The 27,993-nt window shown below is 51.2% G+C and overlaps 2 protein-coding genes across 4 annotated transcripts in view; one reads left to right on the plus strand and one right to left on the minus strand.

Moving 5' to 3' along the window:
• The first annotated feature begins 164 nt into the window (after positions 1 to 164).
• SNRNP35 (small nuclear ribonucleoprotein U11/U12 subunit 35) lies at positions 165 to 7,237 on the plus strand. The gene is made up of 2 exons (XM_080821490.1): positions 165 to 263; positions 5,091 to 7,237. The coding sequence occupies exon 2, from the start codon at positions 5,094 to 5,096 to the stop codon at positions 5,832 to 5,834; it is 741 nt and encodes a 246-aa protein (XP_080677616.1). The 5' UTR covers positions 165 to 263; positions 5,091 to 5,093; the 3' UTR covers positions 5,835 to 7,237.
• A 2,058-nt stretch (positions 7,238 to 9,295) lies between these two features.
• The window catches only part of RILPL1 (Rab interacting lysosomal protein like 1), a 40,884-nt gene continuing 22,186 nt past the window's right edge, over positions 9,296 to 27,993 (minus strand). Inside the window, exons 3-8 of one of the 3 annotated variants that reach the window (XM_080821487.1) lie at positions 27,771 to 27,889; positions 26,883 to 27,104; positions 19,166 to 19,338; positions 17,291 to 17,383; positions 12,054 to 12,077; positions 9,296 to 9,791 (exon numbers count right to left, since the gene is read on the minus strand). In XM_080821487.1, the coding sequence (XP_080677613.1) occupies positions 9,647 to 9,791; positions 12,054 to 12,077; positions 17,291 to 17,383; positions 19,166 to 19,338; positions 26,883 to 27,104; positions 27,771 to 27,889 (776 nt within the window). In that variant the 3' untranslated portion in view covers positions 9,296 to 9,646. Of the gene's footprint in view, positions 9,792 to 12,053; positions 12,078 to 12,366; positions 12,455 to 17,290; positions 17,384 to 19,165; positions 19,339 to 26,882; positions 27,105 to 27,770; positions 27,890 to 27,993 lie in introns of all 3 variants that reach the window. The other 2 variants (XM_080821489.1, XM_080821488.1) reach the window with 2 other exon arrangements.

A 27,993-nucleotide genomic window follows, 5' to 3' on the forward strand; every position in this document is an offset into this window, starting at 1 on the left:
TCGTCATGCAAAAAATTAGAAAAACGGAAAACTCCTTCTCTTCGGCGATGATATACCCTCGAGGCTCAATACACGTGGATTAAGTTTCTTAAAAGTAAAAAAAAAAGAAAAAAAAAAGAAAGAAAAAATATACACATTGCTTGTGGCGAATCTGCTTCTTCCAATATAAAGGTCTGTTCGGGCAAGCGCGAGGAATCTCCCGGCGCTTCGAGTCCGTGGAGTCTGCTGGCTTCCGTGCGAAGGGAAGCCGGAGCCTTGCTGAGGTGAGTGGGAGCGGCCTGGCGGCTGTAGGGCCCACTCCGACGGGAAGGACGAGGGAATTGGACCCGGACCTTGCGTCCACTCGTGGAGGGGCCGCCATGTTGAAGCCTGGCAAAGTCGGGGGAAGCCGTTCTGGGGTTGTGTTGACGAAAGCGGGGGCGATAGCTCGGGTGGAAGAAGGGCCCCTTCTCCCACTCAGAGGGTGAGAGATTGGGGGCTTTGGCGGGGGGGCAGCCTCGAGGGCCAGCGGTCAGGACTGAGGTGCGGCGGGGCTACTAGGAGTATAGGCTTTCCCACCCAGACTTCCGCATTCGCGGCCGCGGCGCCACTGGGCATGCGCGGGAGGGCTCCGTGGGTCCCGCTTCAGTTTTGTTTCGCGCTTGGATGCAAAGCGCGGGAATATTCTAAACTCGGGGGATTTAGAAAGGGGAAGCACACTTTTCCACGCTTTATTGGACGGTTTCGTAATAACTGATCTTCATAATGATTTCTAACTATAAAGCACATTCACGGACACTGTCCTAGCTAATCTTCACCATAACCTAGTGAAGTGGCATGTAGCTACGTTTTTCAGAGGATTTAAACTTTGGACGGACTAGGTCTTAAACCTGATGTTCTGTCTCAGGATCCCGTGTTCTTGTTCCCTTTCCACTCTTTTGTCTTTAATGATTAATTTCCCCATCTACCTTCATCCCCCGCCACTCATTGCTCGCATCTCATTTGAGATTTATGAATGTTTATGAAATGGTGACATTTACCTAAAAATCCAAAGAAATTGGAAATCTCAACATAATGCAGCGGAGGAGGGGATATTCCCAGGAAAATGGATGAGAAATCGTGAAGCTAGCTGCTCTCTTGGTACTTGGTTTTAGTTTTCTTCCTCTCCTCTCCTCTCCTCCCCTGCCCTCCTCTCCCCTCCCTTCCTTTCTTTTTCGTGCCACTTAGTATTTTTTAAAAGATTTTATTTATTTAAGAGAGAGAGAGAAAACTAGCAGGGGGGTAAGGGGCAGACTCCTCACTGAGCAGGGACCCCCATGTGAGGCTCCATCCCTGGTCCCTGAGAGGGTGACCTAGTCAAAGGCAGAGGCCTAATGGACTTAGCTACCCAGGCACCCTGGCATTTAGTAATGATAGAAGTATACCCATGAAGGAGAAACAAAATTCAGACTATCCCTTTGTAATTCTCTTCAGATTTTAATTTGAAGAATGATGTGGGAAACAAAGGCAGAAGAAAAAATTATTAAATTTCCTTACTACCTACAACTCACTGACAAGTCCTGGAAACAGGCAGGGTGACATTCCTCTAGGGACCCAGCTGCCTTGATGCTGATACTTTGCTAAGGGCAAGAGGCAATCTTAGCCCAAACCCCAGGATCCTGTGAGTCTACTTTAACATATAAAAATTCCTTTGGAAACTCCCTTTACCTCTGTCCCCTCAAGATCCGTGTTGGCAGTCATCCCCCAAGCATATGACCCACCGATATACATCAAGGATCTCATGACTAAGGTTTTATTGGACAGTAATACATGACCTTTTCCCAAAAATAGCCAGCCCCCTGAAGGTCCTGGAAACCTTGTTTCCAAAATTCCTAGAGACTTACACGATCCCTAACCCCCTTCCAACTTGAAAGTTGGGAGGGTGCAGCTCTTTTTGCCCTCAGGTCCTGTCCCCGTGCTTTAATAAAACCACCTTTTGGCGCCGAAACGTCTCAAGAATTCTTTCTTGACTGTAGGCTTTGAACCCTAATGTCTTTCATACATTAAAGAATTCTTAAGGCTTTGAACAGGAGTTCAATGGAGAATAATATCAGTTTTATTTGATGGATCTTTTATGACCTTTCTTCTTGGTTGGGGAAGGGATTCTTCCTCAGCCTCAAAAACACAGAATCCTCTTGGTTTTCGTTGTTGTTTTTGGTATCCCCACCTTCAAAGTTTTCTATTTTATGACAGCCATCTAAGGAAATACTAAGAGCTCAAGTCCAGCTCTTGAGTGGTAAAAGCCCTTGAATGTAACTCCCTGGCAAAGCTACTTCTTGGCCTTGTGATTTGGGGCAAAAGAAAGCTTTTTGTGTGTCTCTGTCTCACCTGAAATGGCACTAATAGTAGAACCTATGTCCTGACAGTGTTGGGAGGGGAGGGGAATTAATTGCTTAGCATGGTGCCTGGCACCTCCTAAGTCTTCGATACGAGTTAACTCTAATAAGTATGGTCCGTGTGTGTGTGTGTGTGTGTGTTTGTCTGTCTGTCTGTCTGCAACCCTGTGATGGAGGATAGGGAGTGTGGTCTAGAACGACAGGGCCAGTAGAATGGAATTGTTAAGAGACTAGAGCAGGGAGAGAGTCAGACAACATAGTGCTCTCTCTTACTTTCTTCTTTTTTTCATATGGAGAAGTTCCAGCCACAAGAGAGGAGAGAGACAATGAGTTAGAGGCAGCCCCCAGAGGGACTGAAATCCTCTCGTCTCGCCACTCCAGCTGTTTTTTTAATCCTTTTACGGATAAGGATACCAGAGCTGCCTTCTCCAAAGTTGCTGGTTAACGATGATGGGCATATATACTCTCCTTTTATACTGTGGTGGCAGACAGCATAAGGTGGTTTTGCCTCTCAGTTCGTAGTCCTCATCAGGAAGTATTCTAGAAGGGAGATAAAGTAAAGCATACACTAGACTAAAGAGTATTTGCTGTGCTTTCGGGGAAAATGTGCTTGGTATTACAGAAGAGGTGCCCTGAGCTGTGGGACAGATGAATTTGCTTCCTGCGGAAGAGGTTGGAAGCTGGGCTTGGAAGGACCAATAGAGTTTCTGTAAGTGGAGATGTGGAAGGGAAGACACTTCCCAGGAGAGGAAATTGCACAGAGGAGGACCTGGAGCTGGGGAATAGGATGCATTTAAGGAATGAGGAGCAGTCCTGGGTGAAATAGATCTTGCAGTGGGCTGTGGTGAAACGATAAGTGACAGTCAGAGGTCTTGAGTGCAGTGCCATTGATTGTGGATTTTATTCTGTGTTCGGTCTTCTTACTGGGAAAATAATCCCATAGTGCACCCTCCCTCCATGACCCATCAAATGAAGAAGAAGAAAAGTAAAAAGCTCCCTGAGGAAAATACAAGTAAGAGGGGAGAAATTATGGATATTTTAATAAATATCATGGAAAGATGTTATGAATAAGATTACTCTATCAATTTGACACAGCCCTCGTTTGTTTGTTTGTAAAAGTCAGCTCTGCACCCAACATGGGGCTGGAACTCATGACCCCTAGGTCGGGGGTCACATGCTCTGCTCATTGAGCCGGCCAAGCACCTGGAGTCCTGGTTTTAAGGTAACGAATCTCAGTAATGGCTCTCAAGTTTTACAGAGGCAGTCACGTGAGCAGTAGCAGTGTCTGAAATGTTGGCAAACTGTATTATTCCAGCAAATTCCCCAGAATGAAAAAAAAAAAAATTCCCCAGAATGTGTATCAGTTACCGTGTCAGCAGCCTCTCCTCTCAACTTAAACTTTCCCATCCTCTTTAAAAAAAAAAAATGCTCCTGTATCAGAATGAATCACAGTTGCAGTATGCTTGCGGGGCTAAAATTACCTTTGCAATCAGTTCCCAGGCCTTCAGGCATGAACAGATTATCAGCCAGGGGATTGGGAAGAAAGCCCATGTTGCTTTTGAACCGGAGTCGGTTGCTGCTGGGTTGCTGTAATTTCGGCTTTGCTACCTGTTGCAAAATACCACATCCAAAGCACCGTTTTCTCTTGTAGTTTTGCGTTTTACTAACAGTCCTTCCCTTTCTTATCTTTTAATGACGCATACCGAAACATTCATAGAAGAGCATGTAGGATCTAGAATTTCTTTGAGAGTCATCTAGGAGTGGGGATATAAGTGAGGCACAGATGAAGTAAGACTGGCCCTGTGTTGGTCAGAGTCAGGTGATGAGTTTGTGGAGGGCTAATGCCATTCTCTATGTGGGTACATGTTTGAAATACTTGACAGTAAAGGGCTTTTAAAAACACTATTTTTCGGGGCGCCTGGGTGGCTCAGTGGGTTAAGCCTCTGCCTTCGGCTCAGGTCATGATCTCTCAGGGTCCTGGGATCGAGCCCCGCATCGGGCTCTCTGCTCAGCAGGGAGCCTGCTTCTCCCTCTCTCTCTGCCTGTCTCTTTGCCTACTTGTGATCTCTCTCTCTCTGTCAAATAAAATCTTTAAAAAAAATAAAAAATAAAAACACCATTTTCCATAGCCGTTCCCAGGCTGGTTTTCCTATGACCATTTTAGTCTGAAAGGCAAGCCTGGATTTTGATCTGCGTTGCCATGTTGTAATGTAGTTGGTGAGTGTCCTGATGTGAGTAAATTGGATGGTTCATGGATGGTTCAAACTCAAGCACGTTGCCCTTTGCTTCTTCCTGGGATGGAGTATGGAGCAGCGGGTGACCACGTCTCGGAGCCCCACTGTCTGGCTTTTTTTTTTTTTTTAAGATTTTTATTTATTTATTTATTTGACAGACAGAGATCACAAATAGGCAGAGAGGCAGGCAGAGAGAGAGGAGGAAGCAGGCTCCCTGCCGAGCAGAGAGCCCGATGCGGGGCTCGATCCCAGGACCCTGGGATCATGACCTGAGCCGAAAGCAGAGGCTTTAACCCACTGAGCCACCCAGGCGCCCCCCACTGTCTGGCTTTGATACTGTTCCATCCGCGCTGTGACTGGGAGGCCTCTGGCTCTGGGTCCTGCTTCCTTCCCTACTGAAGGAGGGAATAACAGTATCTACTTCATGGGGATGTTCGTTGTAAGGATGAAATGAGTAGGTCATAGTAGGTGCTCCATAAAGGCTTGCTGTGATCCCTCCTAGAACATGAACGACTGGATGCCCATTGCCAAGGAGTATGACCCGCTTAAAGCAGGCAGCATTGATGGCACTGATGAAGACCCGCACGATCGCGCCGTCTGGAGGGCAATGTTGGCACGATACACCCCCAACAAAGGCGTCACAGGAGACCCCCTCCTCACCCTTTTTGTGGCAAGACTAAACTTGCAGACGAAGGAGGAGAAGTTGAAGGAAGTATTTTCCCGCTATGGGGACATCCGGCGGCTTAGGCTGGTGAGGGATTTGGTCACGGGCTTTTCCAAGGGCTATGCCTTCATTGAATACAAGGAGGAGCGTTCTCTGATCAAAGCCTACCGAGATGCGGACGGCCTGGTTATTGACCAGCATGAGATATTTGTTGACTACGAGCTGGAAAGGACCCTCAAAGGCTGGATCCCTCGGCGACTTGGAGGGGGCCTAGGGGGGAAAAAGGAATCCGGGCAATTGAGGTTTGGGGGACGTGATCGGCCTTTTCGAAAACCCATTAATTTGCCGATTGTTAAAAATGACCAATACAGAGAGGGAAAAAGGGAAAAGCGGGAGCGATCTCGGTCTCGAGAAAGACACTGGGACTCTCGGACAAGGGACCGAGACCACGACCGTGGCCGGGAGAGGAGATGGCAGGACAGAGAGTCAGCCAGGGTGTGGCCAGAAAGTGACTGGGAGAGAGAGAGGGACTTCAGAGATGACAGAGCCAAGGGGAGGGAGAAGAGGGACCGAAGTAAATAGAGGCTCACCACCACCACCACCAGAACCCAGACGAAGACACAGCATGAACAGAAGCACAGAGAGATCTGTGTTGCTTTTATATGGTGTGTATGTCCAGTGCGTGAATAAAACTTGCTGATGGTGATGGAATCTGGAGTAAGTTTTCTTTCCAATCTGGAACTGTGGTTTAAGCTGGACATGCTGATATTATGAAATTTCATCTTCTTGTTCCAGGGACCCATTATTTAATAAACCTGAGAAACAGTTTTGTCCTCACCAGCACTATAGAGAAGGGCATGTAGCAGTGGAGAACTCTCTCTTAATTTGGCAGTAGAGAATTTGTTTTTGTGACTATTTCTCCTTTCTGTTGGAATTGACTGTTTTGGGGGCTTGGCAAAAAAAAGGTGATGACCAAAAATCATTTGCATTGCTCTCAGACTCCTGGGAACCCAAATCTGGTCAGAGTACGTTGTATCTTTTCCATCTTTATGTCTATAGTCGAGCTGAAGTAAAGAAGGGATAGAAAAGTGAATTCAGGGAGAATGTCCAGAGCTGCCTAGCAAAGCCAGTGTGAGCAGTGGCCTAGGTCGGTAATCAGCTACTCTTGAACAAACGTAACTCCATTCTGGAGGCGAATGCTGACTGCCTTTCTCTCTTCCCTGTTTTGGGCAGGGAGGCTGGCGTTTAAAATGAAAAGCCCAAGTTGCAAGCCTCTGGGGCTCTGGTTTGTGAAGCTCCAAAGAAGAGAGTGTGATGGTTAAACATCTGCCTTTGGCTCGGGTCAAGATCCCAGGGTCTTGGGATCGAGCCCACATTGGGCTCCTGGTTCAGCAGGGAGCCTGCTTTTGCCTCTCCCCCTGCTCATGCTCTCTCTCTATCTCTCTGTCTCAAATGGATAGATAGAAACTTAAAAAAAAAAAAAAAAGCATGCAGTGGAAGTGAAATCAATGAAAGGCTGCTGTCTGGTTCTGATTGATTTGACTTCTCCCTCTTGGACATCCAGTCTCCCATCTGTTTGGGGGCTGGATATATTGACCTCAGTTTCTGAGGGCTTTGAAAATTACCATGCTCTTCACAGGACTTTCACAAAAGTGACACTTAGCATTTTTGTTTTACCCATGGCTGTATCTTTGAAAGCTCAGGTTCTTAAAAGTCAAGATGCTTCATGCAAAGTAAAGGACGACTAGGTTTTTGCATTCAGATTATGAATCTCGTTGTTACGCAGGGAACCTGCTCTATCTTAAAAGTGCTGTTAGGGGGCGCCTGGGTGGCTCCGTGGGTTAAGCCTCTGCCTTCAGCTCAGGTCATGGTCTCAGGGTCCTGGGATAGAGCCCCACATCAGGCTTTCTGCTCAGCGGGGAGCCTGCTTCCCCCCCCCCCCACCCCGTCTCTGCCTGCCTCTCTGCCTACTTGTGATCTCTCTGTGTCAGATAAATAAATAAAATCTAAAAAAAAAAAAAAAAAGTGCAGTTAGCTGTTTGAACAGTTTTCAAAAAATAGACTCTTTCCTTTGTAAATTTCCAGTGCAGAATTTTACCGTCTCCATCTCAAAAAACAGCCGGGCAGGGACACCCTTCTGATTTCACTACGGTTTCACAAAGCGCTCCCTCTTACGGCACCAGAAGTGTTTTATGGGCTAGAGTTGGTAGGTCCTTCAGCTAAAAAGAGCGGTCCACATCAAGAAAGCACGTGTGGTGAGACAGCATCAGAAGAAAGAAATCCACTCACGGAGTTTATGTCGTCCAAGCCAGCAGTTATCAACCCTGGGTGCCAGAACATGGATGGATTAAACAAATATGCCCACTCAGACCCTATCCTATTCAGGGTTCATCTCGTAGGGGTTCTGATAACTAAAAACAAAAAATTTGGTAGAGGCCCCACAAGCAGGGACCTTAGCAGTAGCCACGTGACAAAGGCATACACCTATCACCTAGCAAGTAATTCTTCTAGTTTATTCTGCAGACTGACGTACATGTATGAAAGTGTGTGGTACTGTTTTAGGCAGTAAAAGATTGGAAGGAAACTCCCTGTCCGTCGCTGGGGCATGGGCAAACGTGAACAAATTACGCATCCACATGGTAGACCAGGGGTCCTTCCATCTTGCACGATTACATGTGGTGCTTGAAGATTCTTTGTTGTGGGGTGCTGTCCTGACCAGTGTAGGGCGTGGAGCAGAATCCCTAGAGCTACACCCTGAATGACAGTAGGAGTTGTGACAACCAAAACACCGAAATCAACTCCAGACATTGTTAAATGTCCCTGGGGGACACTGAGACCCACGTCTTAGTACCGATGTGGAGTCATCTCCAGGGTATTCTAAGAAAAGAAAGGTACGGAATAGCACATATATATAGTTTGCTGCCATTTATGTTTAAAAAAAAAAAAGAAAAAATATATTTTGTTACATAACCGCATGTATATTTATAAGCTCTTTCAAGAAAGACACTCAAGAAACGGGCAACACTGGCTACTCCTGGGGAAAGGGCAACTAAAGGTGGCCTGGGGGAGGGGGTTCCTCCATCGCCTGCTTTTATACTCAGAATCAACTGATAAATCTCGTGGCCAATCAGATTTGAGAACCACCGTGCAAAAGTCACATTATCCTGTCTGATCGTTATTTTCAGCAGTCTGGAAAGTTCCCATCGACTCTGTAAACCAAACTGATGGTTTCTTAGCAATGTGTAGATTGCGGACCTGTCCGATGTACTTGTGTTCTGTTAGCAAATGTTATCTCTCTCAGTCTGTCAGCACCCAGCCTGTGCCCTGGGTCCTCTGTGGGTAGGAGAAAAACAGTGCTATTTGGGCAAAACCCCAGCTCACCAGATGCAGGCTTCTAGCTCTCTGTCTGCCACCCCAGCCCCATGAGTCAGCCCGACATGTGGTCCCCAAGCAATCGCTTCACCCACCGCCCTCGCACTGGCGAGCCTCCCCCCTTCCCCCCAAGTCCTGTATCCCCTAGGCACCTCCAACCCATTCCAAATCCACTCCGGCACACTTGTCTTCTTTATAGGAGACCAAGTGTTTGATACATGGAAGGCTACAAGGAAGAAAGAAGCCAAGGGGAAAAAAAATACAAATGAGAAGTGAGAAAGGTTGCAATGTCTCATCCTTAGCAACTTTGTTTGGTTAGTACTGCATAACTCAGCTGATTCCAAGGCACTCGCTACATGCTCTAGGCTGTGTCAGTAACAAGGTGTGAAAAGAGAACCCCTGGCTCTCTCTTGCAAGTCATCTCCAGTTTCTGGGCGGGACTGTCGTCCCTATTTTCTGTTGCTTTGCATCTAAGTGGGGCCAGCTCGCCTGGTGACTTCAGAGGCCCCGCTTATCTGACGGACGCATCCTATCTATTATGCTACCACCATGACAACTTCCTGAATGATCTAATGAGAATCTACCACTTCTCTGCCTCCCACTCGAGCATGACAAATGTGTTAATAAAACCTCTACACACAGAATTTCATACAAAGCAAGTCAAACAGCAGTTACAGTGCATGTGATGTATTTGGCTTAAAGAAGCTTGTGTTACTGAAGTTAATGCAAAAGTCTGGCCTCTGCTCATGGTATTATTAAATATATATCCTAAGGGATCAGTCATCTATTATAAACGGTGAGAGCCCTGGGTATAAATAAACATGTCTTTCGAGTTTGGCATCAGTTTTTCAGTGTGCTTCCTCAAAGCAGACAGTCTGTTTGAGGGATCAGTTCTGAGGGTGCTTCTGAACCCAGAGGTGTGCAAGGTCGAGACACCTGGGGCTGTCGGGTTCCGCTGCGGGCGCTGGCGGGGGACAGTTCCGGTCCGAAGGCGTGGGGGTGGGGGGAGGCGGGGGCTGCGGTCACAGGTGCTGCAGGGCTTCCTGTCCTTGCTCCGTGTAACCGTCATCACGGTGGGAGTTTGCCCACTGGCCGAAGGACTCCTGGATGTGCACGTTCCTCTGCGCGTTGGCCAGACGCTTCTTGTCTCGGGAGAAGAAGCTAAACCTTTAGGGAAGAGAAAGAACGAAATGAGAGCCCAGCCTTGGTTGTGCACTGTAGAGAGTTTTTGCCATGCCAGGAACATAGAGCAGCAAATGTGGAAGGAAGCAAATCAGTTCAAGGTGGGAAAGACAAAGTGGGGGCGCGGGTCAAAGTTATTTGAGAAAGCAGCAGGGTGATTCTGCCTGTCACTGTCCCCGAACCTGGGAGGTGACACAGTGTGAATGCGGCATGCACCTAGGTGATGTGTGATGTGTCTCCTCTCTTGCTTAAGCACTGCTGACGGTCTCTTCCCATTACCGGTGGAAATAAACAACGACTAGAAACAGACACCTGGAGTTTCTTTACCCTAATGATGCGGAGAAGGTAGTAACTGAAAGCCACATAGAGTTTAAGAGGATCCTGACATAAAGAGACGAATGTTTTTAAGTTGTTACGTAACATGACTCAGGAAAAGTACATATGCAGCACACCAAAGCCTGGATTTCGTGGATATTACTGCTAGAGAGGAGTCGGAAGTAGGTTACTTTAGAAAAATGACACAATTGAGAAATGAGTGAGAGTACACATGGTTCTGTCATTGGATCAACACTGTGACTATTGTATGCGAATGTAACTGGGGAAAACACCAACTTACAGTGTCAAAAACCAACTTAAGGGCGAAAGCCTTTAGAAGTTAGCACCATAACTTGCTACATGGCAGCAGCTGATGTAGACAAAGAGGGCTTTTTAAAACAGCTCTGATTCCTGGGGCACCTGAGTGGCTCAGGTCATGATCTCAGAATCGTGAGATCAAGCCCTGTGTTGGGCTCTGCTGGGCATAGAGCCTGCTTAAGAGTCTGTCTCTCCCTCTCCTTCTGCCCGCCTACCCCCACGCTCTCTAAAAAACCAAAAACCAAAACAAAACAAAAACCCTGAAAACAAAACCAGCTATGACAACTGATCGTTGATCAAAGTGAACCATCTGATGCCTCAAAGATGAAAGAAGAAATCACAAGCATAAAGCTTATACACTGGCCCATTAAAAAACTTTTTTTTTCTTTCTAAATTTTCCTTTAGGCTCCATACCCAATGTGGGGCTTGAACTCACAACCCTGAGATTAAGAGTCACATGCTCAGGGCGCCTATGGGGCTCAGTCAGTTAAGCGTCTGGTTCTTGATTCAGTTTAGGTCACGATCTCACGATCTTGAGAGATTCTCTCTCCCTCTGCCCGCCCCCTCCCCACCACCTTGCTGGCACTCCCTCTTAAAAAAAAAGTCACATGCTGTATGGATTGAGCCAGGCAGGACCCCTAAACTGGCCCACTTATTTTTTGAGAGAGAGAGAGAGAGAGAGAGAGAGAGAATCTTAAGCAGACCCCATGCCCAGTGTGGAACCCAATGTTGGGGCGCTCAGTCCCACAACCCTGAGATCACGACTTGAGCTGAGATCCGGAGTCGGCACATTCAACCCGGGACAGGAGCCACCCAGGCGCCCCAACACTGGCCCATTTCAAACAAGGCCGGCTTTGGCTCCACCTCCACGAAGACCAGGACCAAACCTGAGGTAGCCTGCCTTGAATTTCTGCTACTTTTGAATTTTGGTTTCTGACCTTGGTAGGACAGATAATAGCTATGTCGTGTTTCCCGGGGGGCAGGCAGGAACAGGGATGCACGGCTGAGAAACTAAAGCTTCCCATCAACTCGTTTTAGTTCTCTCTGCTCACCTATTAGCCTTTTTTTTTTTTCTTTTAAGTGTTGTGGCCCATCCAGTTCAGTTTTGGGTGAAAATGATTTTACTCTTCTGCAGTTACTGGACCCTATGATTACCTCCTACCAGGAATGAAGTGGTCTTTCTTTGAAACCTGGGGCCAGCCGAGGATATCTGGAGAAATTCTCCCTCCCGGCTCAAGTGTCTTTTCTCTACAGCAGACATGTACACTGACGAGCGAAGGCACAATGGTCCTCCTGGGTTACTTGCGAGCTCCTCCCATGGTGTCATTGGGGCAGTCAGTGAGCCCAAAACACAGCGGCAACACGTCACTGTTACTTTTCTCCTCTACCTGAGTCAAGCGAGAAAGCCACGTGCCACTCCCTGTCCAAGGGGACACAGAGAGAAACAAAGCATGGGTCCCCTCCTCTGCTCTTCCTCTTTTAAGGACAGCCACATGGCTTTCTGACGGCGGCTTGGCAAACAAAAGCGGTTTAGAAAGCTAGGGTGTGAAGGTCGGAAACACAGCATTAGTGTCACTCGGGGGGCGGGGGTCACAGTGGGTGTTGACTACTGACCCGTCACTTAAAGGACCTTCTTTACTGCATCATGGATAAGGTGGTTTTTAGAATGGAGACAGAAAGAAAGAAAAAAAAAAGACAAAAAGAATTATCGGTGACAGGGCCGAGAACACCACGGCTTCGCTCGTGCAGGTCGAGAGCCTCATGAGGGCACGTCTGAAATCACACTCGACACCCACTTCCGATGGGAACACGCAGGTGACGGCCATGCAGCTAAAGTGGCCAAGGAAGGCGGGCCAGCCTCAGCAGAGCCGCAGCACACACTGCAAAGGCACAGCTCCAAACGAACCCACAAAAACCCAGTGCCTACAATGGAAACAAGTCTTCGGATGGGCTGCAGCGTGGGGTCGTCTAAGATCAGTCCAGCTGCTACCATGGGCATTACGGCTGTAAAGATCCTGGTTAGAGAAGTACACATAGACACAGAGAAGATAAAAACAGGGAGGCATGAAAAATAAACACACCGCACACGCTGACAGGCCGAAGGGTTTGCCTACGGGAGATGTCGCGGGTGGAACTGTGTCCCCCTCCCCAAAACTCACGGTGCAGGTCCTAACCCCCAGTAGCTCAGAAAGCGACTCTTTGGAGATAGGATCCTTGTAGAGGTGGCCCGTTAAGACAGTTATACTGGAGAAGAGTGGAGCTTTTTAAAAGGGGGAAATCTGGACAGAGACGCGCCCCCCCAGAGGACCGCAAGGTGAAGGTGAAGGCTGGGGTCCAGGCGATGCCTCTGCGTGCCGGCAAAGGCCGAAGATGGCCAGCAAGCCCCCGAAGCTGGGAGAGGCACGAGCTGTTCTCCCTCACAGGCCTCACAAGGAACTGCCCCTGGCGACACCTGGGTCTGGGGCTCCTCGCCTCCAGAGGCACGCGAGACAAAGCGTTTGGCTTGTGGTAGCCCTGACTGCAGCGGCCCCGAGGGAAGACAGGGTGGCCCTCGGGGCTGAGAGGCAGGTCTGGGGTCTGGAAGGAAGGGGTCAAACCCACTGCGGGTGAGCGGCGATACCCGCGGGTGTCGTCCAGCGCATCTCCCCCGACTGCCACACGCTGCAGGCTGCGGGTCCCCGAAGAAGGTGGCCAGGGGGCGTGCAGGAGAGAAGATGAGGTGGCCCGGCTGGGCTGGGCAGGAGAATGGAGCAGAGAGCCTGCAGAAGCCACCCCCCTGCGGAAGTCAGAGCTGACAGTGACTATGAAGGAGACACTCCAGCCAAGCCACCAGAGCTGATTTTGAACAACTTTGATTTTTTTTTTTTTTTTTTTTTAGATGCTGGGAAGAGAGAGGCATGACTGTCTCAGATGAGGCTGGGGATTATCTGTTTGGATTTACCGCCGACACACTTCACAGAGTAGCTGGGAGCTGGCATCTTGGCAGAACCCACATGGATTATCTTCTCACGGCGACGGAAGAGGGGATACCTTTTGTCATACGAGTGGGCCCAATCCCCCGAGGCCAGGCTGTCAGGGGCTCCAAGCCACATGGTTCTGCACCGACCTCTGCCAGGACCCCTTTTAGCCTAGCAGCAGCCCCGGGAGACACAGTCATCGTGCAGGATGGCCCCAGACCCAGGGTGACAGGTTTGTCTGCCTTCATCTGGGGTCTCATCAGGGGTCAGGCCGGTGCCCAGGGCCTTGGGACACCTGGAGGGTTCTGGCCGAGTGACTGTATGTGTTGCTGGACGCACGGCCCCCTTCCTTCCCTATTCCAGGTGCCTCCCTGCAGGCACCCCGTCCTCTAGAGGGACAGCCCCTTCCGTGAAAAAAGGCTGACTTGTTTCGGGTTGAACATTTATGTCCCGGATATGGTGTAGCTGGTTTTACCTACTCCCTCCCCACTGGCGATTTCTAGAAAACTCAATCCAGATGAAGCTGCGGCAGTGGCATTTCAGGCGGTGCAACGCGCGGCTGTGAGGGAGCTATTTCTGGGCTGAAGCGAGGAGGGCGGTGGGTAGGAGGACAGGGACAGAATGCACTGTTGCCACGACTGTCTGAGGCTTCGGGGCCGCCTACTCCGAAGGCCACCCTTGCTGGCGTGTGTGACCAGCTGTTCTGCTCCTTAGCTTCCGTGGCCGTCCCTGTGTCCCCGCTGCCTGCCTCCTGCCTCCCGGCTCTGCAGAAAGCGCTGTGTGTGTGTGTGTGTGTGTGTGTGTGTGTGTGTGTCTGTCTGTCTGCAGGACTGTGGCCGAGAGTCGCAGGCCACACAAAGGGGGCGCTGGTGCCTGGTGGCCCCTGGGGACAACGCTGGAGTCACTCCGCGCTCCCTCGTGACCTTCCCAGGCGGTGCCAACCTGGACTCTCCGGCCAGCAGCTGCTGGGTCACAAGCTATTCTTGGACCGTCTTCTGGGTACAATTTTGACTGGCGGCAGGAGTGTCTGTTTCCCTTCACCAGTTCAGCCCAGAAACGTAGACGCTGACGTCCCTGGCTCGTGGTGCACTTGTGAGATAAGGAACTGGGCAGTCCGCCCGCAGCTGGTGACTTGGCGTGGGGTGAGGAAATGGGGGTGGGGTGGGGCGGGAGGCAGAAGGCATGGGTTCAAATCCCGAACTTTGACCCTTCTCAATGGTCTGATCTAAAGGAACGCAGTGGGCTTCTCCGAGCCCGTGACGCATCTAAGAAGTGGGGCTAATCGTCCCAGCTCTGAGCTTCTGATGGGGTGGAAGATACCTTAGTTCAGGTGGTGTGAGCTGACGAAGCCCCTTCAAACCTCCATGGTAGTTACTGCTCACTTGTTGGTGGACGGGGGAAACTGGTCAAGGGCAGCAAAGCAGCCATGACCTCTACTAGAGAAGCCGTGTGATTAACATTCTACAAAAGCAAGCCTGAAGGGACAAGTAGACCCCCAAGGGGTGCCAGAGGTGTGAGGGATGGAAGGGGAGGAGGGCATGGAACCGTCTGGAGAACTGCCATGCCCTGCCCCCAGCCCCCAGGGAAGATTCGTCCCTGCCCCTGGCTCTGGGCTCCTGGGCCACACTGATGTGGCTCCCAGTCAGCAGCCGAGGTGGACAAAGGCAACCACTGTCCTGCCTGGGCTGGTCAAAAGCCTTTTGTGCCAGCCTGATCTTCTAGTCATCCTCTAGAAGCTGGGGTGGCCACGGGACTGGCCACCTGCACCCTCCGGACGGGGGGATCCTGCTCTCTCTCCCTCTCTGTCTGTTTCTCTCTCCCTGACTCTCCAACGCCAGCTGCTTCTCCTGCCAGGCTCAGAGCCCTGGGTCTTGCTGAGCAGACGGAGGCCACACTAAAGGAGAGAAGGGCCGAGCATCCTTTGTGGGACAATCCAGAAAGGAGGATTTGACACCACAGCCTCTTCAGGTGTGGGTAGAAGAACCAGTGGGAAGAAGATTGCTGGCTAATTCTGATCACTTTCCTCTGGCTTTTACCCAGTTTGGGATTTGCAAAAGCCAACTCTTAATTGCCTTTCTGCAGGGAAAGGGGGCTGGAGCAGAAAACCACAAAATCAGGACAGCCCGGCTTTGGAAGGCAGGCTTAGAAACGCATATGTCTTAGAAGTCCAGTCCTGGCAGTGGTGCGTGCAGCACACGTGAAGATGCTAAAAAGACCAAAGAAAGTAGAAGCCTGAGGTGATGTCGGCCATGCTGCCACCCTCAGGGACAGCATCCAAGAACACAGCCCACCTATAGGAAAACCAAGCCAGACGTGGAGGGAATGAGGAAGAGGTCTGATGACAAGGCCTGGATCCAGCTGAGCCTGAAAGCCAGTCTGACCTGGGAATTTTGGGTTCCTTAGCCAACAGATTTCCTTGAGTTACTCCGAGTTGAATTTCAACGGCCAATTTTGGATTATTAACTAACAGGTGGCCAAATGGTGTTGGGATTCAGAGGAAGCCTTTCTGGTTCCAAGCTTCACTCCTAGTAAGTGCCAACCCCTAACCAGAACTGGGGACTCCACACAGAGATCGAAGACCAAGCAAACAAGCAACGTAGCCGGCGAGAGAGGCTGGGGAAGGAGCCACGCGTTCCTGGGCGCACTCTAGAGGGCAGCTACCCCCTCCCAAGAGGAGAGGCTCAGAGAGTCACAAGGCTGCACACATTCTCCACTGCCCTTCCCGTCACTTCACAGGGTCAGAGCTAGCCAAGAACTTCCCAATGTAACCGGTTTGTAAAGGTCGAGGCACCCAGGTAACATCCCAGTCGCTCTCCCCACATGCTCCTGGTGGCCTTCCAACCCACGCCACGCGCTTCCACAAAGCTCCTGCCAGAGTTTGGGAGAAAGAGAGGCCTCTTCTGTAATAAGGCATGGGTACAGCTGGAAGGCCAAGAGCCAGGAAGACCCTCTTGGAGGAGATAACAAGGCGACAAGACAAGAGCGTGAGTGTGCGCACCCGGCAGAGTCTGAAACGTGGGCTGTGGGGCCGGGCTGCCTAGGTTTGACCCCAGGCTCTGCCTCTTAATAGCTGAATGTCCTTAGGGAGCTGCCTCAGTTTCCTTAACTATAAAATGGGGATGACAGGGCCTCTACCTCCCAGGAGTATCGTGGGGACTCGAGGATATGGTACCTGGCCCACAGCAGGCTCTGAGTAGACACTAGCCGCCCACACCAGAGGTTTTCATCCTTTATCTGAAGGCCTGCAGGGGTCAGCACACCAGAAACTGTATGCATAGCTATACGTGAGGCTCTTCCTCCCCAGGGAGAGGGTCCACAAACTCCGAATCTCATGGGGGTCTTTGAGAACCACTCAAGTAGCTTCAAGTCTGGTTGAAGGCAATTCTGAGTTCTTTCTTATGTGTTCCCCACAGCAACCAGGGCCTGACTCTGCATGCATTATGTAGGAATAAATACTTCCTTACGGAAGGGTGGGGGGTCATCACAGAAATGCACAGATGGGGTGGACCAGGGGCCATTCCAGACCTTTGCCGGCTGGGGCTGCAGGCCCTTTGGGTGTGTGAAATCGCCTCCATCAGCCTTATTTGCTGCCCAGAGACACGCCCCCACCTGATACACTCAAGCCCTGAGCCTCAGCCCCAGGCCCCACCCCCTTAGCCTTACCCAAACCTCTCTGCCTGCGGACCCCCAGCTGGAACGTAGCGTTCAGAAGCAGAGATGAACTCAAACTCAAGGGCTAAGGCCCCACGTGCTCCGTGGTTAAGCCTGTCTCAGCAGGAGGGGGTTAGTGACAAGCCCGGCCCTGGAGCAGGTGCCCAGATGTGAAAGAGCCCGCGTGAACCACCAGGTCAGCTGTGCGCGAGCAGCCCCGCACTCTCGAAGCATATCACTTACAGTCGCTTGATCCCGGACTCTGGCTGGGGGGATATTCTCGGGTGGACCACCGCTGGAGGTTGGGGTATTCGATTTTCCTCTTCTATTTCTTCACTGGAAGGATTTGAGAGGCGTGAAATAAGAGAGTCAAAAATTCTGTGAGAGCTGGAATATTCCAGAAGGATATTGTCTGATGGTCTGGGTGGAGTTATACTGGGAATATGGGGGACCCAGGAAGATGGCAGAAGTGGCCTGTACCCCAACAGTCTCTTTGCTTGCGGCACTGGCCTCTTAGCAATGGGCACGGCCAGCTAAGAGAAGGGGTCAGCCCTGGAGGCAGTGAACGTGGGTGCCTGTGGTCTCTTTGGTCCAGTTGGTCAAATGTGAAGAATTTCAGGAAAGGAACTCACGTCTCAAAAAGGCAATTTTCAGTTTCCTTTGAGGAATCTAGCCACACAGAACTACTTCCTCTCTCCTTTCCTTACCAAATGCTGTCTCCATACCTTGTAGTTTCTTCCATCTGCAATATTCCTGAACATCTCCCATACCTGAACAGTACCCTATCCTTTAAAGAAAGCCCAGTTCAAAGGCCACCCCCTACACAAAGCCTTCCTGATTTCTACCCCACCCCTGAGAAGTGATCTTTCCCTTTGAACAGCCAGTGCACATAGTATCAGTAAAATTTTCTTATGTGCCAGGCATATAGGGGATTTTCAATAAAAATATGTGGCACTGTATTTTCTGTGCCTCTCTTATTTTCCCTACTGGATCAGGGACCACTTCTGGTGCATCTGTCCTCCCTTCTGGCTTTCCACTCAAGAAGTATTTGTTGCACATCTACTCACGCTAAGCCCCATTCTAAGACTAGGAAACCTAGCCACGAACAAGACAAATGTTTTCTGGTCTCCTGTTGTCATAGTCTGTTATGGAAACAGACAATAAAATATGTCCATAGGATCAAAGTAAGATGGTGAAGGGCCTTGAAAAAAGTAAAGCCAAGGGAAGTGACAGTGGCTAGAACTGGGCATTCCTTTGCATGAGTAGTAATGGGGAGGGAAAGCTCTCTGAGGAGGTGACCTCTGACCTGAACCCTGATGACCAGGGAGTCAACCATGGGAAGAGCCAAGGGGAACATATTCCCAGCAGCAGGACCAGCATAGGCAAAGGTCCTGAGGTAGAAACAAGTGGGGATGGTGTTTTTTTGTTTGTTTGTTTTTTTAAAGTAGGGACTGTTTTAAGAAACCCATAGAGGGGCAGTGTGTATGAAGCTGAACGAGCATGTGGCGGGCACACCCGAGGAACTGGATTTTAACTTTTATTTTAGCTCACTGAAATGTGAGCAGCCACACAGCTTGTGGCTACCTAGTGTCTGGCATACCAGACAGTGCAGCTCTGATAAATGCAAGTTCACTGGCCGTGGGCTGAATGAACAAATACTTAGGCCGTATGGCTCTACCATCTCTGATCTGCAATTCTAAAATCCAAAAAGCTCTAAAAATGAAAATTCATTTTTTGGTCCTTCATGTGGTGGCAGAATGTGACATGAGCCCTCATGAGCCTGATTATCATGGTTGTTTGTCCCATTTAGTATGCACATTCGCATCTTCCTCTGCGAAAACATTATTAACGTGTGTGATTTTGGGGAGCTGCCCTAGATGCTGGTGGTGTACGTTACGTATACACAGTCTGTGGACTACTCCTTTCTAACAGCTGGGAAGTTCTGAATTATACAATGCACCCGGGCCCCAGAGTTTCAAAAAGGGCTTGTGAGCGTGGCTGTAAGTCCTTCAGAACAGACAGGGACCCCAGAATGGAGACGGGGGCAATCCTTGTCTTTCCAAGACCTCCTGCAGCCCCAAAAAAGCAGCCCGCCAGGGCGCGCCCGGGGCCGCTCACCTCTTGTAGTACGCCAGCTCCTCCTGCAACAGAAACACTTTGGACTTGAGTTCGTTCCTCTCGTGGAGCACGTCCCGCAGCTCCTGCAGCGTGAACCGGGGGCGGTTGGGGTCCTTGAGATCCATGGCCACCTTTTCCGCCTCCGAGACGCACTCCTCCCCGCCCGGCTCTGTCTGGAGGAGGCAGAGATGCCGCTAATGAATTCCTGGCGGCCGCCCGCAGCTCCCACTCCACATCCTGCCAGAGCCCGAGTTTCCCACCCTCCCGGGGCCTTTGCAGCTATTTTAGGAACTTGCGGGCGGCCTGTGCTCACGTTCAGTGCAGTCAGCGTCCCTCTGGAGATGAAAGCCGGCGGCCACCTGTTCATTGTTCGCCTTCTCAATAGCTAGACCTGCCGTCCTGGCGCCTCCCCACCTGACTCAGGGTCTTATTACAAATAACATTAGAAGGAGTCCAAGGACAAGAAACAGCACGACTCCAATGCTGCCACCCTCCCTCATCAATCTGCTTTCCTTTTCCCACATCCTCTCCTCACATTCTTACTAAGACCATTGCTAATAAGACCACTGCTAATTTGGCCAAAACTGTCAGAGCTTGTGCACAATTTTCTCTTCTTTATCCATCAGGCATTAAGTCACATACGTTTTCCCATGTGTTACTGGCCTTCTGCTCAGGCCCTCAGCCTCCTCTGCTGTGTGCTGGAGGTCAGTGGAAGACGGGAGGGGGAGGGGCAGGGGAGATGGATCCTACCATGCTAAGTCACCAGCCTCAGGCCAGATCCAAGCCCTGTACTCCCTCTTTCTCACAGCAAGGGTTTTTGCTTCGGAAACAAAACTGTGGTAATATACACTTAACAGAGAACCGACCATTTAAAAATATACAATTCCGTGGCGTTTAGTACATCCACAACGGTGTGCAATCACCACCTCTGTCTACTTCTGGAACATTTTCATCCCCCCTCGAGGAAACTCCATACCCATTAACAGCCATTCCCTAGTTCCCCACCCCCACCCCCGCCCACCAGCCCCTGGTGGCCACCATCTGCCTTCTGTCTCTACGGATTTGCCTTTTCTGGACATTTCAAACGAATGGAATAGTACAGCATGTTTCCTTTCCTGCCTGGCTTCTTTTGGTTTCTGTGTTTTCACGGTTTATCCACGCTGTAGCGAGTCAGGCCTCTGTTCCTTTCGATGGCTGAATGCTAGTCCCACGTACAGATACGCCACGTTTTGTTCATCCTTTGTCCTCTGATGGGCATTTGGGCCGTTTCCACCGTTTGGCTAGTGTGAATGGTGCTGCCACGAACACCCATGTATGAGGATTTGTCCGAACACCTGTTCCCAGTTCTTCCGGGTGGGTTCCCGGGGGTGGAGCTGCTCGGTCATGTGGTGACTGTGTGTGTGACTCTGAGGAACCGCCAAACTGCCTCCCACCGGGCCGCCCCACCTGTCACTCTGCCGGAAGCACAGGAGGGGTCCACCTTCTCCACATCCTCGCCAACACTTGTGTTTTATTTTCCATTTTTTGAAAGCAAGGAAGTTTTTGCAAGCTGCCCCCAAGTCAGCTGGCCAGATCTGCAGGTGCCCCAAATTCCCCCCCACGTTCCTGAAACCCTTGGACCGCCAGTATCCCATCATCCACCGGAAGGAGTGGACACAAGTTCAGGACGACAACGGGGATGCTCTGGAATGGGGGGAAATGGGCTTGAAATAGAGACCTTCTGTGGCACCTGGGGGGGCTCCGTCGGTTAAGCATCTGCCTTTGGCTCAGGTCATGATCCCAGGGTCCTGGGATCGAGCCCTGCATGGGGCTCCTTGCTCGGCAGGGAGCCTGCTTCTCCCTCTCCGTCTGCCCCTCCCCCTGCTTGTGTGCGCTCTCTCTCTCTAATAAATAAAATCTTACAAAAAAAAAAAAAAAAGAAAGAAAGAAATTGAGACCTTCCCCTACCCAAACCCTCAGAGCAGCACAGGGAGAAAGGCACTTTGACCCAGATGGTGACGCAAGGCCAGGCTGTTGAAGGACCCAGGAAGGCAGAGCCGAGATGCCTGTGTCCTGGGAGAGGCAGGACAGGCTGTTCTGGGAAAGGACACTTGAAAGGAGACACCACCCTCCAGAGCAGGTCAAGTGACAGAAGAGTCACCCAGCAGGCACAGGCCGGGGGAGGGGGTCTGACCAGGAGTCACACGGAGCAGCAGGCAGTAGGGGAGGCGTGTGGCTGCAGCAGAAAATGGACACAGGACAGATGCCCCCTGCCCCAAGCCGTCTCTGAGCAGCGGAGTGGGGCTTCCCCCTACCTGAGAAGTAGGGGAGGAGGAAATGTTGGGTGATTTAACTTCCCAAGATGCTACTGTAGGCATCTGCTGATGCCACACCTTCAGGGGGTGCTATGTGCTCAGGGTCCATCTTCAGCGTCTGTCTCCTACAGGGCCACATGCCTGGACGGGGTCCTCTACCCAACATCGCGCATGGCAAGTGGCTGGTATACAGCTGGCACTCACTAGCACCGGTTCTCTTCTCTTCCCCTGCCCAGGTGAACCACAGAGCATCCCTGAAGGTCTATAATAAATATTCAATAAGTAAATGGCCGTCTCAGTAAATATCGGATGTCTCGATAAACATTCAACATTCACTGCGCATCAACTCTGTGCCTCCTGGGCCCCGAGCTGGTGAGATGAATCAGGTGGGAGTGGAGGGAAGAGACACACAGAGGGAAACCTACAGGGTCGTGTGGCAAGAGAGGAGCAAGGACATCAAACTCTAACTGGGAAGGATCACAGTAGACGTTACTGCAGATCTGGTCTCTGTGCATGGGGTCTTGACGACTGCGTAGGAGTTTCCCAGGAAGTCTGGGGCCCTCCCAAACTCCTCCCCCTGACATTTTGTTTGGCCTTCACGGTGTTCTAAAACTCTGGAATTAGTTCCCAACAGTTTTATATTGGGAGATTTCACACTCAAGTTTGGGTCTTGGGCTTCCTTTTGGAAAGAAAATTGGAGGATTGGGTCACACTGGATCTACATGCTTACACTGGCCTGGTCCTATGTGGCAGCTGTTGCCTTTTACGTGTTTTTTCCATGCCTGCTCAGCCCCTATCCCCTTTTCCTTCTACGTCTGGACCCCACAGGCCCCGGCAGCCCAGGCTGTGGGCCCAAATCTCAGGCTCACACACTCCCTCCAGACACAGCAGGTTCCTGCTCACCCCCACGGGTTGTGAGCACCCGAGACACCCAAGGGCTTCCTCAGGCCTGAGGTCTTTTTCTCTGGAGGAGGGATGGACGGCTCTTTCATCGGGGTAGCAACCCGATGCCCTCGAGCTTGGGGGATTCCCAGACAGGTTTGCAAACAAAGCCCCGACTTCCGGGACCATGGCCTGGAAATCCAGAAGAGGGAAGCTTGGGGCTCCGGCTTTCCTGAAAGCCAGCAGGCACTAATGCAGCACCCTTGGATGGGGCTGCCCTGGGGGAGAGGCTGAAAAAGCTCTTTCCAGCATGGAAATCAGGCCCATCGGCAGTAGGTCTTCTAGGCTTACTCCACAAGAGACCTCGGAGGTGGCTGGGGGTTATCGAGGATTGTCTGCTGGTCCCTGGAGGCACTTTGGGTACACAGGGAGCTGACCTGAGGTCCCAGGTGCTTCCCAGGGAGGCCCAAGAGGCCCACTGACAAGTCGGCAGGACCAGAGTGGCCGAAGGGAGGCAACATCCTCCACCAGGCCCTGCGTCCTGAGGCCTGGCCTCCTGAGCCCACTCCCCCTCGGCCTGGGCACAGCACGGCCACATGTTCCCGCAGCCCCTTGAACATACTTCTGAACAGCCCCAGGCCCAGCAAAGGGGAGAGTGACTGTGTCCTGGCCACCCCCGGTAACTCCTAGGCCCACCACGCACACATTCAGCCAAAAAACCCGGCCTCACACGCCAGCCATCGGGGCCTGTCTTATTTACAGCAACACACACACACTTATTAAGATACCAGAATTTGTAAGGCAGAGAGATCAAGTAGTAACTATTAATGTTAGTTTCCTTACTGATTTTATACGAAGTCCTTTAAACAGAGAGCCCACCATATCATTGTCTTAGGGGTTTCTACGCCTACCTGAGAAAGGCAGGGAGCTTCCAGTGAAAACATGAGGAGGGAAATGAGCAAGAAAACACAGAGTGAAGAAGGCGTTCAAGGACCACATGTCGCACGACTCCGTTTCCCTAAAATGTCCACAACAGGCATATCCGTAGAGGCAGAAAAATAGATTTCGTGGTGGCCAGGGGCTGGGGGAGGCAGAGATGGGGAGTGGCTCTTCGTGGGCACGGCGCTTCTTTTTGGGGTGATAGAAATGTTCTAGATGCTGGTGTTGGTTGTAAGACAGAGTGAATATACTAAAACCTGTCACATTGTATACATTAAGTAGTTAAATTGTATCTCAATAACTATGTTATAAAGATATATCAGAAGCTTTGTTTGCTGGACGTCACAGTGAAAGGACAGTGACATAGCTCAGAAAGGATCGTGTGAATTGGAGTCATCAAGGCATGATGAGAATGGACTCCTCCCCAGTTCCGGATCCCTCCATAGCTCCCATTTCCTCTTCCCAATCTTGTGCCAGGAGGAGCCCACCACCCCAGCTGCACCTGCTCATTCTCCAGTCTGGCTCGTGTCCTTCCTCCTGTCTGGAGCGGCCTACCCCACAGTCCACCCCAGACCTCCTACCCATCCCGTAAGACTCATCTCAATGATTTGAAAACCTGCACCACTCTCGCTTCGCACTGGGAATTCACTGTGTGCCCTCCTCTGATCCCAGGCCCTCTATCCCAGCCACACTATTTGATCTACTGAACCAAAGTCAAGCTCCTTCCCCTCATTTGTCCGATAGGAAACTGAGCACCAAAGTGATACATGAACCCCAGGTCACACTGCAGCACGTGGAAAGCCACCGCACCCTGCGGCTTCCCTATGTGAGTGACAAGCATCTTGAACTCCACCTAGCTCCGAGGGAGGGAGTCCAACCCAGCAAAGGTGTCCTGAGTTTGGGAACAGACTCTGCAAAACAGCTCAGGGGGTTAGTTATAACTGCGACCTGACTTTACTCTGTTTCTGTCCCACCCCCCTGGTGCCAGCAAGAGAAACTGAAACGGACAGGCAGGTGGGCCAAGGAAGTGTGACACGTCCCTGTCCTCGCAGCTGAAGAGATCTGGAGCAGGGCTGGAGTCTTGTGGCTGGGGTGGCGTCCTTAGGACCTGGGTTTGGACTGAGCCCTACCCGTCCAGGAGGAGACAGGCCTGAGCCCTCATGGGGCACGGGAGGCGAGAACGGGTACACCAAGGGACCGGGGGTAACAGCGCCAAGCTTCGCCTAGTGGCTGTTTTTGGCATCTGCCTCATCCCCTTCATCCCACTGCCACCGATTTGGTCCAGCCCTCACCTTTCTTGCCTGGATTATCTCACGGGGCTCCCACAGCCATGTTCTGCCATCAGCTCCCTCCTTGTTCAAACTGTCCTCCATAAACTCAGAGCTGATGCCATCACTCCCCTGCTGAAGCCTGTGAGGGATCCACACACCCCACTGCTCAGAGCTCTGTGTGTGGCATTCCTGGCACCAAAGATGACAGCTGCTGTCTCTGTCTGCCCTGCATCTGTTTCTGTACTTCTTGGGGCTGAGTCCTGGCAGTTGTCCTCTGGAGAAGCTCCCCTGGCCGCACTTCCAGCGCATGCGGCATGGACGGGCACCACGAGAGGTAGCCATGGGACTTGGGAACGGACACCATGCATATTTTAGACTTTGGGCCACAGTGACTGGTTCTGTGACGGGATGAGGAGAGGGTTGCCTGAGACTTGCTGGGAATTTGGGAAGGAGGCAACTTCTTTTCACTGGGGTTGCAAAGCTGAGAGAGTCCCAGTGGCCACTATATGGCATAGCCCACCTGAGAATACCACCAACATACAGGAAAGCAAAGCTGAGACATTGGAGAGCATCATTTGGGCACCTGGAACCAGCTATACCTGAAGCCAACATTAACACAAAGCTTTTAGCTATACAACCAAAAATTATTTTTTTAAATCCTTAAAGCCTTTTAACTCAGGTTTCTGTCACTTTGGGCCAAAAGCAAGCCCTAACCTCTCCCTTTTAAGACTTCTTTCCCTTACCTCCCTACCTGTATCCCAGATTCCTGCCCTTCAGAGAACCTAGAAGTATCTGGCCTGAAAGATGCTTAATGACTGTGCTGGCACTTGGGCCAACCTGATGGTGAGCTCATCTGTCTTACCTCCCCGACCTGTAACCCAGGAAACTAGCACAGTGTCTACAAACCAGAAACAGTCAGTAAATATTTGCTGGAAGAAAGAGTAAGCTCCGAGCTTTTCCCTAAGGGTCCACTATGCTGTCCTGAAGCAGCATAACCATCATCTTCATCCACCTATCAAAATCTTAGCATTGTGAACACTGACATCCAGCCAAAGGGACAGGTCTTCCATGAAACTGCACGCCACCACCTTCAGGATTAACTGTGCGTTGCTCGCACCCACACCCCCGGGGGACACAGTCGTGGGAGACACACCTCTAGCCCCCCGAGTCGCAGCCCTGGGCCCATCTGGATTTTCGCTGCAACTGTGGTGTGGTCCCGGCCACGTGATGGGGCCCCACCTCAAGCACACACTGCATGCCTTCCCACTCGGTCCTGAGCTCTGCTCTGTAAGTTCTGCCCAGGAATGTCAAGGAGGATTATAATACCCCCGGGAGTCACCCTTAGCCAACTGGGGGCAGGTGCGTGTGGATAAACGTTCCAAGCCTTTCTCCTCCAGAAAGATGGTTCTGGGACATGGTCTGTGGGCTTCTCAGAGGTCCCAGCAGGACTGAGCTCCCACCGCAGCCTCAGTAACACACATTCAAATTCACTTTTCCTTCGTCCCTGTCTCACGCCTCAGATCTTTGGGATCACAGCCCACATAAACCTCCTGCCCATTTTCCTTTTCTCAATTTCTGCTTCGAGGGAACCCAAAGACAATCTCTTACCGCAAAGACAATCCCCTTCCACCTTAAGTGCAACACCACTTGGAGGTGGCCAAGTCTGTCTCCCACACTAGATTGTAAGCTCTTTGAAGCTCCATAGTCCCCAGCACAGTGCTCCCAGGTAGAAGACCAAACTCTACTCTGTGGCTTACCTGGCCTGCAGGAGTGGCCCTTACCTATCTCTCTGACCTCACTCAGACCTTCTTCCTGCCCTTCATACTGCATACCAGCCACCCTCGCCTTCTTATCCTTTTGACTGCACTGCAATTTCTCCTGCCACAGGGCCTTTGCATGCGCCACTCCCCTGCCTGGAACCTACTCTCCATTTACTTGCTTATTCTCATTCTTTTAGTCACCTCTTTGAAAAGCTTTTTTGACTCTTCCAGATGATCATGGTAATTACAGGCAGCACTTTAAATGAACTAACTCATTTAATTCTCATAATAATCTGGCACCAAGTACTATTATCATTCCCATTTTAGACTCAAGGAAAACAGCCACAGAAAGGTTAAATAATTTATCCAAGGTCATGTAGGTAAGAACAGGCTAGATCTGAACGGAAGCAGACCAGCTCTAGCATCCATGCAGTTAACTACACAACATAGCTCCTCCCAGGTTCCTCCCACTCTCCCAAGTGTAATGGGGAAAACAAGACAGCCTTGCCCACCATGAGCCAGCTTACAGACCTACCTTCCCATTTTCTTCAGTGGCTGGTTTCCCACTTACCTCAGGCTCCTCCTCTCCGTTCTGGCTGAGTTCGCCCTGCAGCCTCTCTCGCAGCTTCCCAAGCTCTGCCCGCAGGCTGCCCATCTCCTGTTCCTTGGTTTGCAGATCTGCCTCTAGTTCCACCTTCTGTTCAATCAGGGCCTTCCCTTGGGCCTCTACCACTGTCACACGGTGGCGGAGGTCATGGTTGATCTTCATCAACCGGGTCTGCTGCTGCTGCAGCTGAAGAAAGAGGAAGGCCATTTATGGGGCTGCCACATACAGTAGCTCACGTTGTGCACTGCACAAGGGCAAATCTGCTACACGCGTGCCATCATACTGGAGACATTCTGACTCGTTTGAAGTTTGTTCATATTCTTACAACTGTTGATGCCAGAGATGGACAATTTATATATTTACTGTAATAATTTTAGGACAGATGGAAGGTAAGTGTTTCGTCAGTATAGTATGATGATTTCCCAACAGATGGAAGTAACATGCCTTGAGAAGGGGGTGTCTTTCTAATTTAGGTGGAGACACTGTATGGGGTTCTGGAGCAGCCTGGACCATGCTGGCCTACTCACAGAGGGGCACGAAGAGGGTGATTTGGAGGAAGCCTCGGGGTCAGAACGAAGCCAGGCTGGGCCTCGGCACCTCCCCAGGGTGTGGGAGCAGCAGGTCACCTGGCAGTGCCATGCTCCCTCCTGCTGTGACCATGCAGACCCAGCTGAGGGTCCTCCCCGTGGCCTCAGCGTCGGAGCTGCCGGGCCTCGGGCAGGACCCCTGCCCCACCGAGCCCACAGCATGAGGCCAAGGGAGAGAAGGGGAACCACCTGTGGGGAGGAGCCCGTTTCCCCTCGTTATCTGCTGGCAGGGAGGGTGGACATGGGGTCGGGGCTCCTCACTTACAGCTTCCACATCCTCATTCTTCAGACCGAGCTCCCTGTCCTTGGCGCGAATCTCGTCGCGCTGCTTGTCCACCACCTCCTTCAGCTTCTTCATCACTTGCCGCTCCCGCTCCGACATGCCTGGGGAGGGTGGGCGAGACCGGCCCGGTGAGCCCCTCCCCGCCCCCCCCACCCCCGTTGCCCCGGTCTGACCCACCCACCCCTTCCTCTGGAGATGCCCGACT

The sequence above is a fragment of the Martes martes genome (assembly GCF_963455335.1).
Source record: "Martes martes genome assembly, chromosome: 13".
Taxonomy (NCBI): domain Eukaryota; kingdom Metazoa; phylum Chordata; class Mammalia; order Carnivora; family Mustelidae; genus Martes; species Martes martes.

Coding starts and splice junctions, on each gene's coding strand:
- SNRNP35 (XM_080821490.1), top strand. CDS start 5,094: ATGAACGACTGGATGCCCATTGCCAAGGAGTATGACCCGCTTAAAGCA.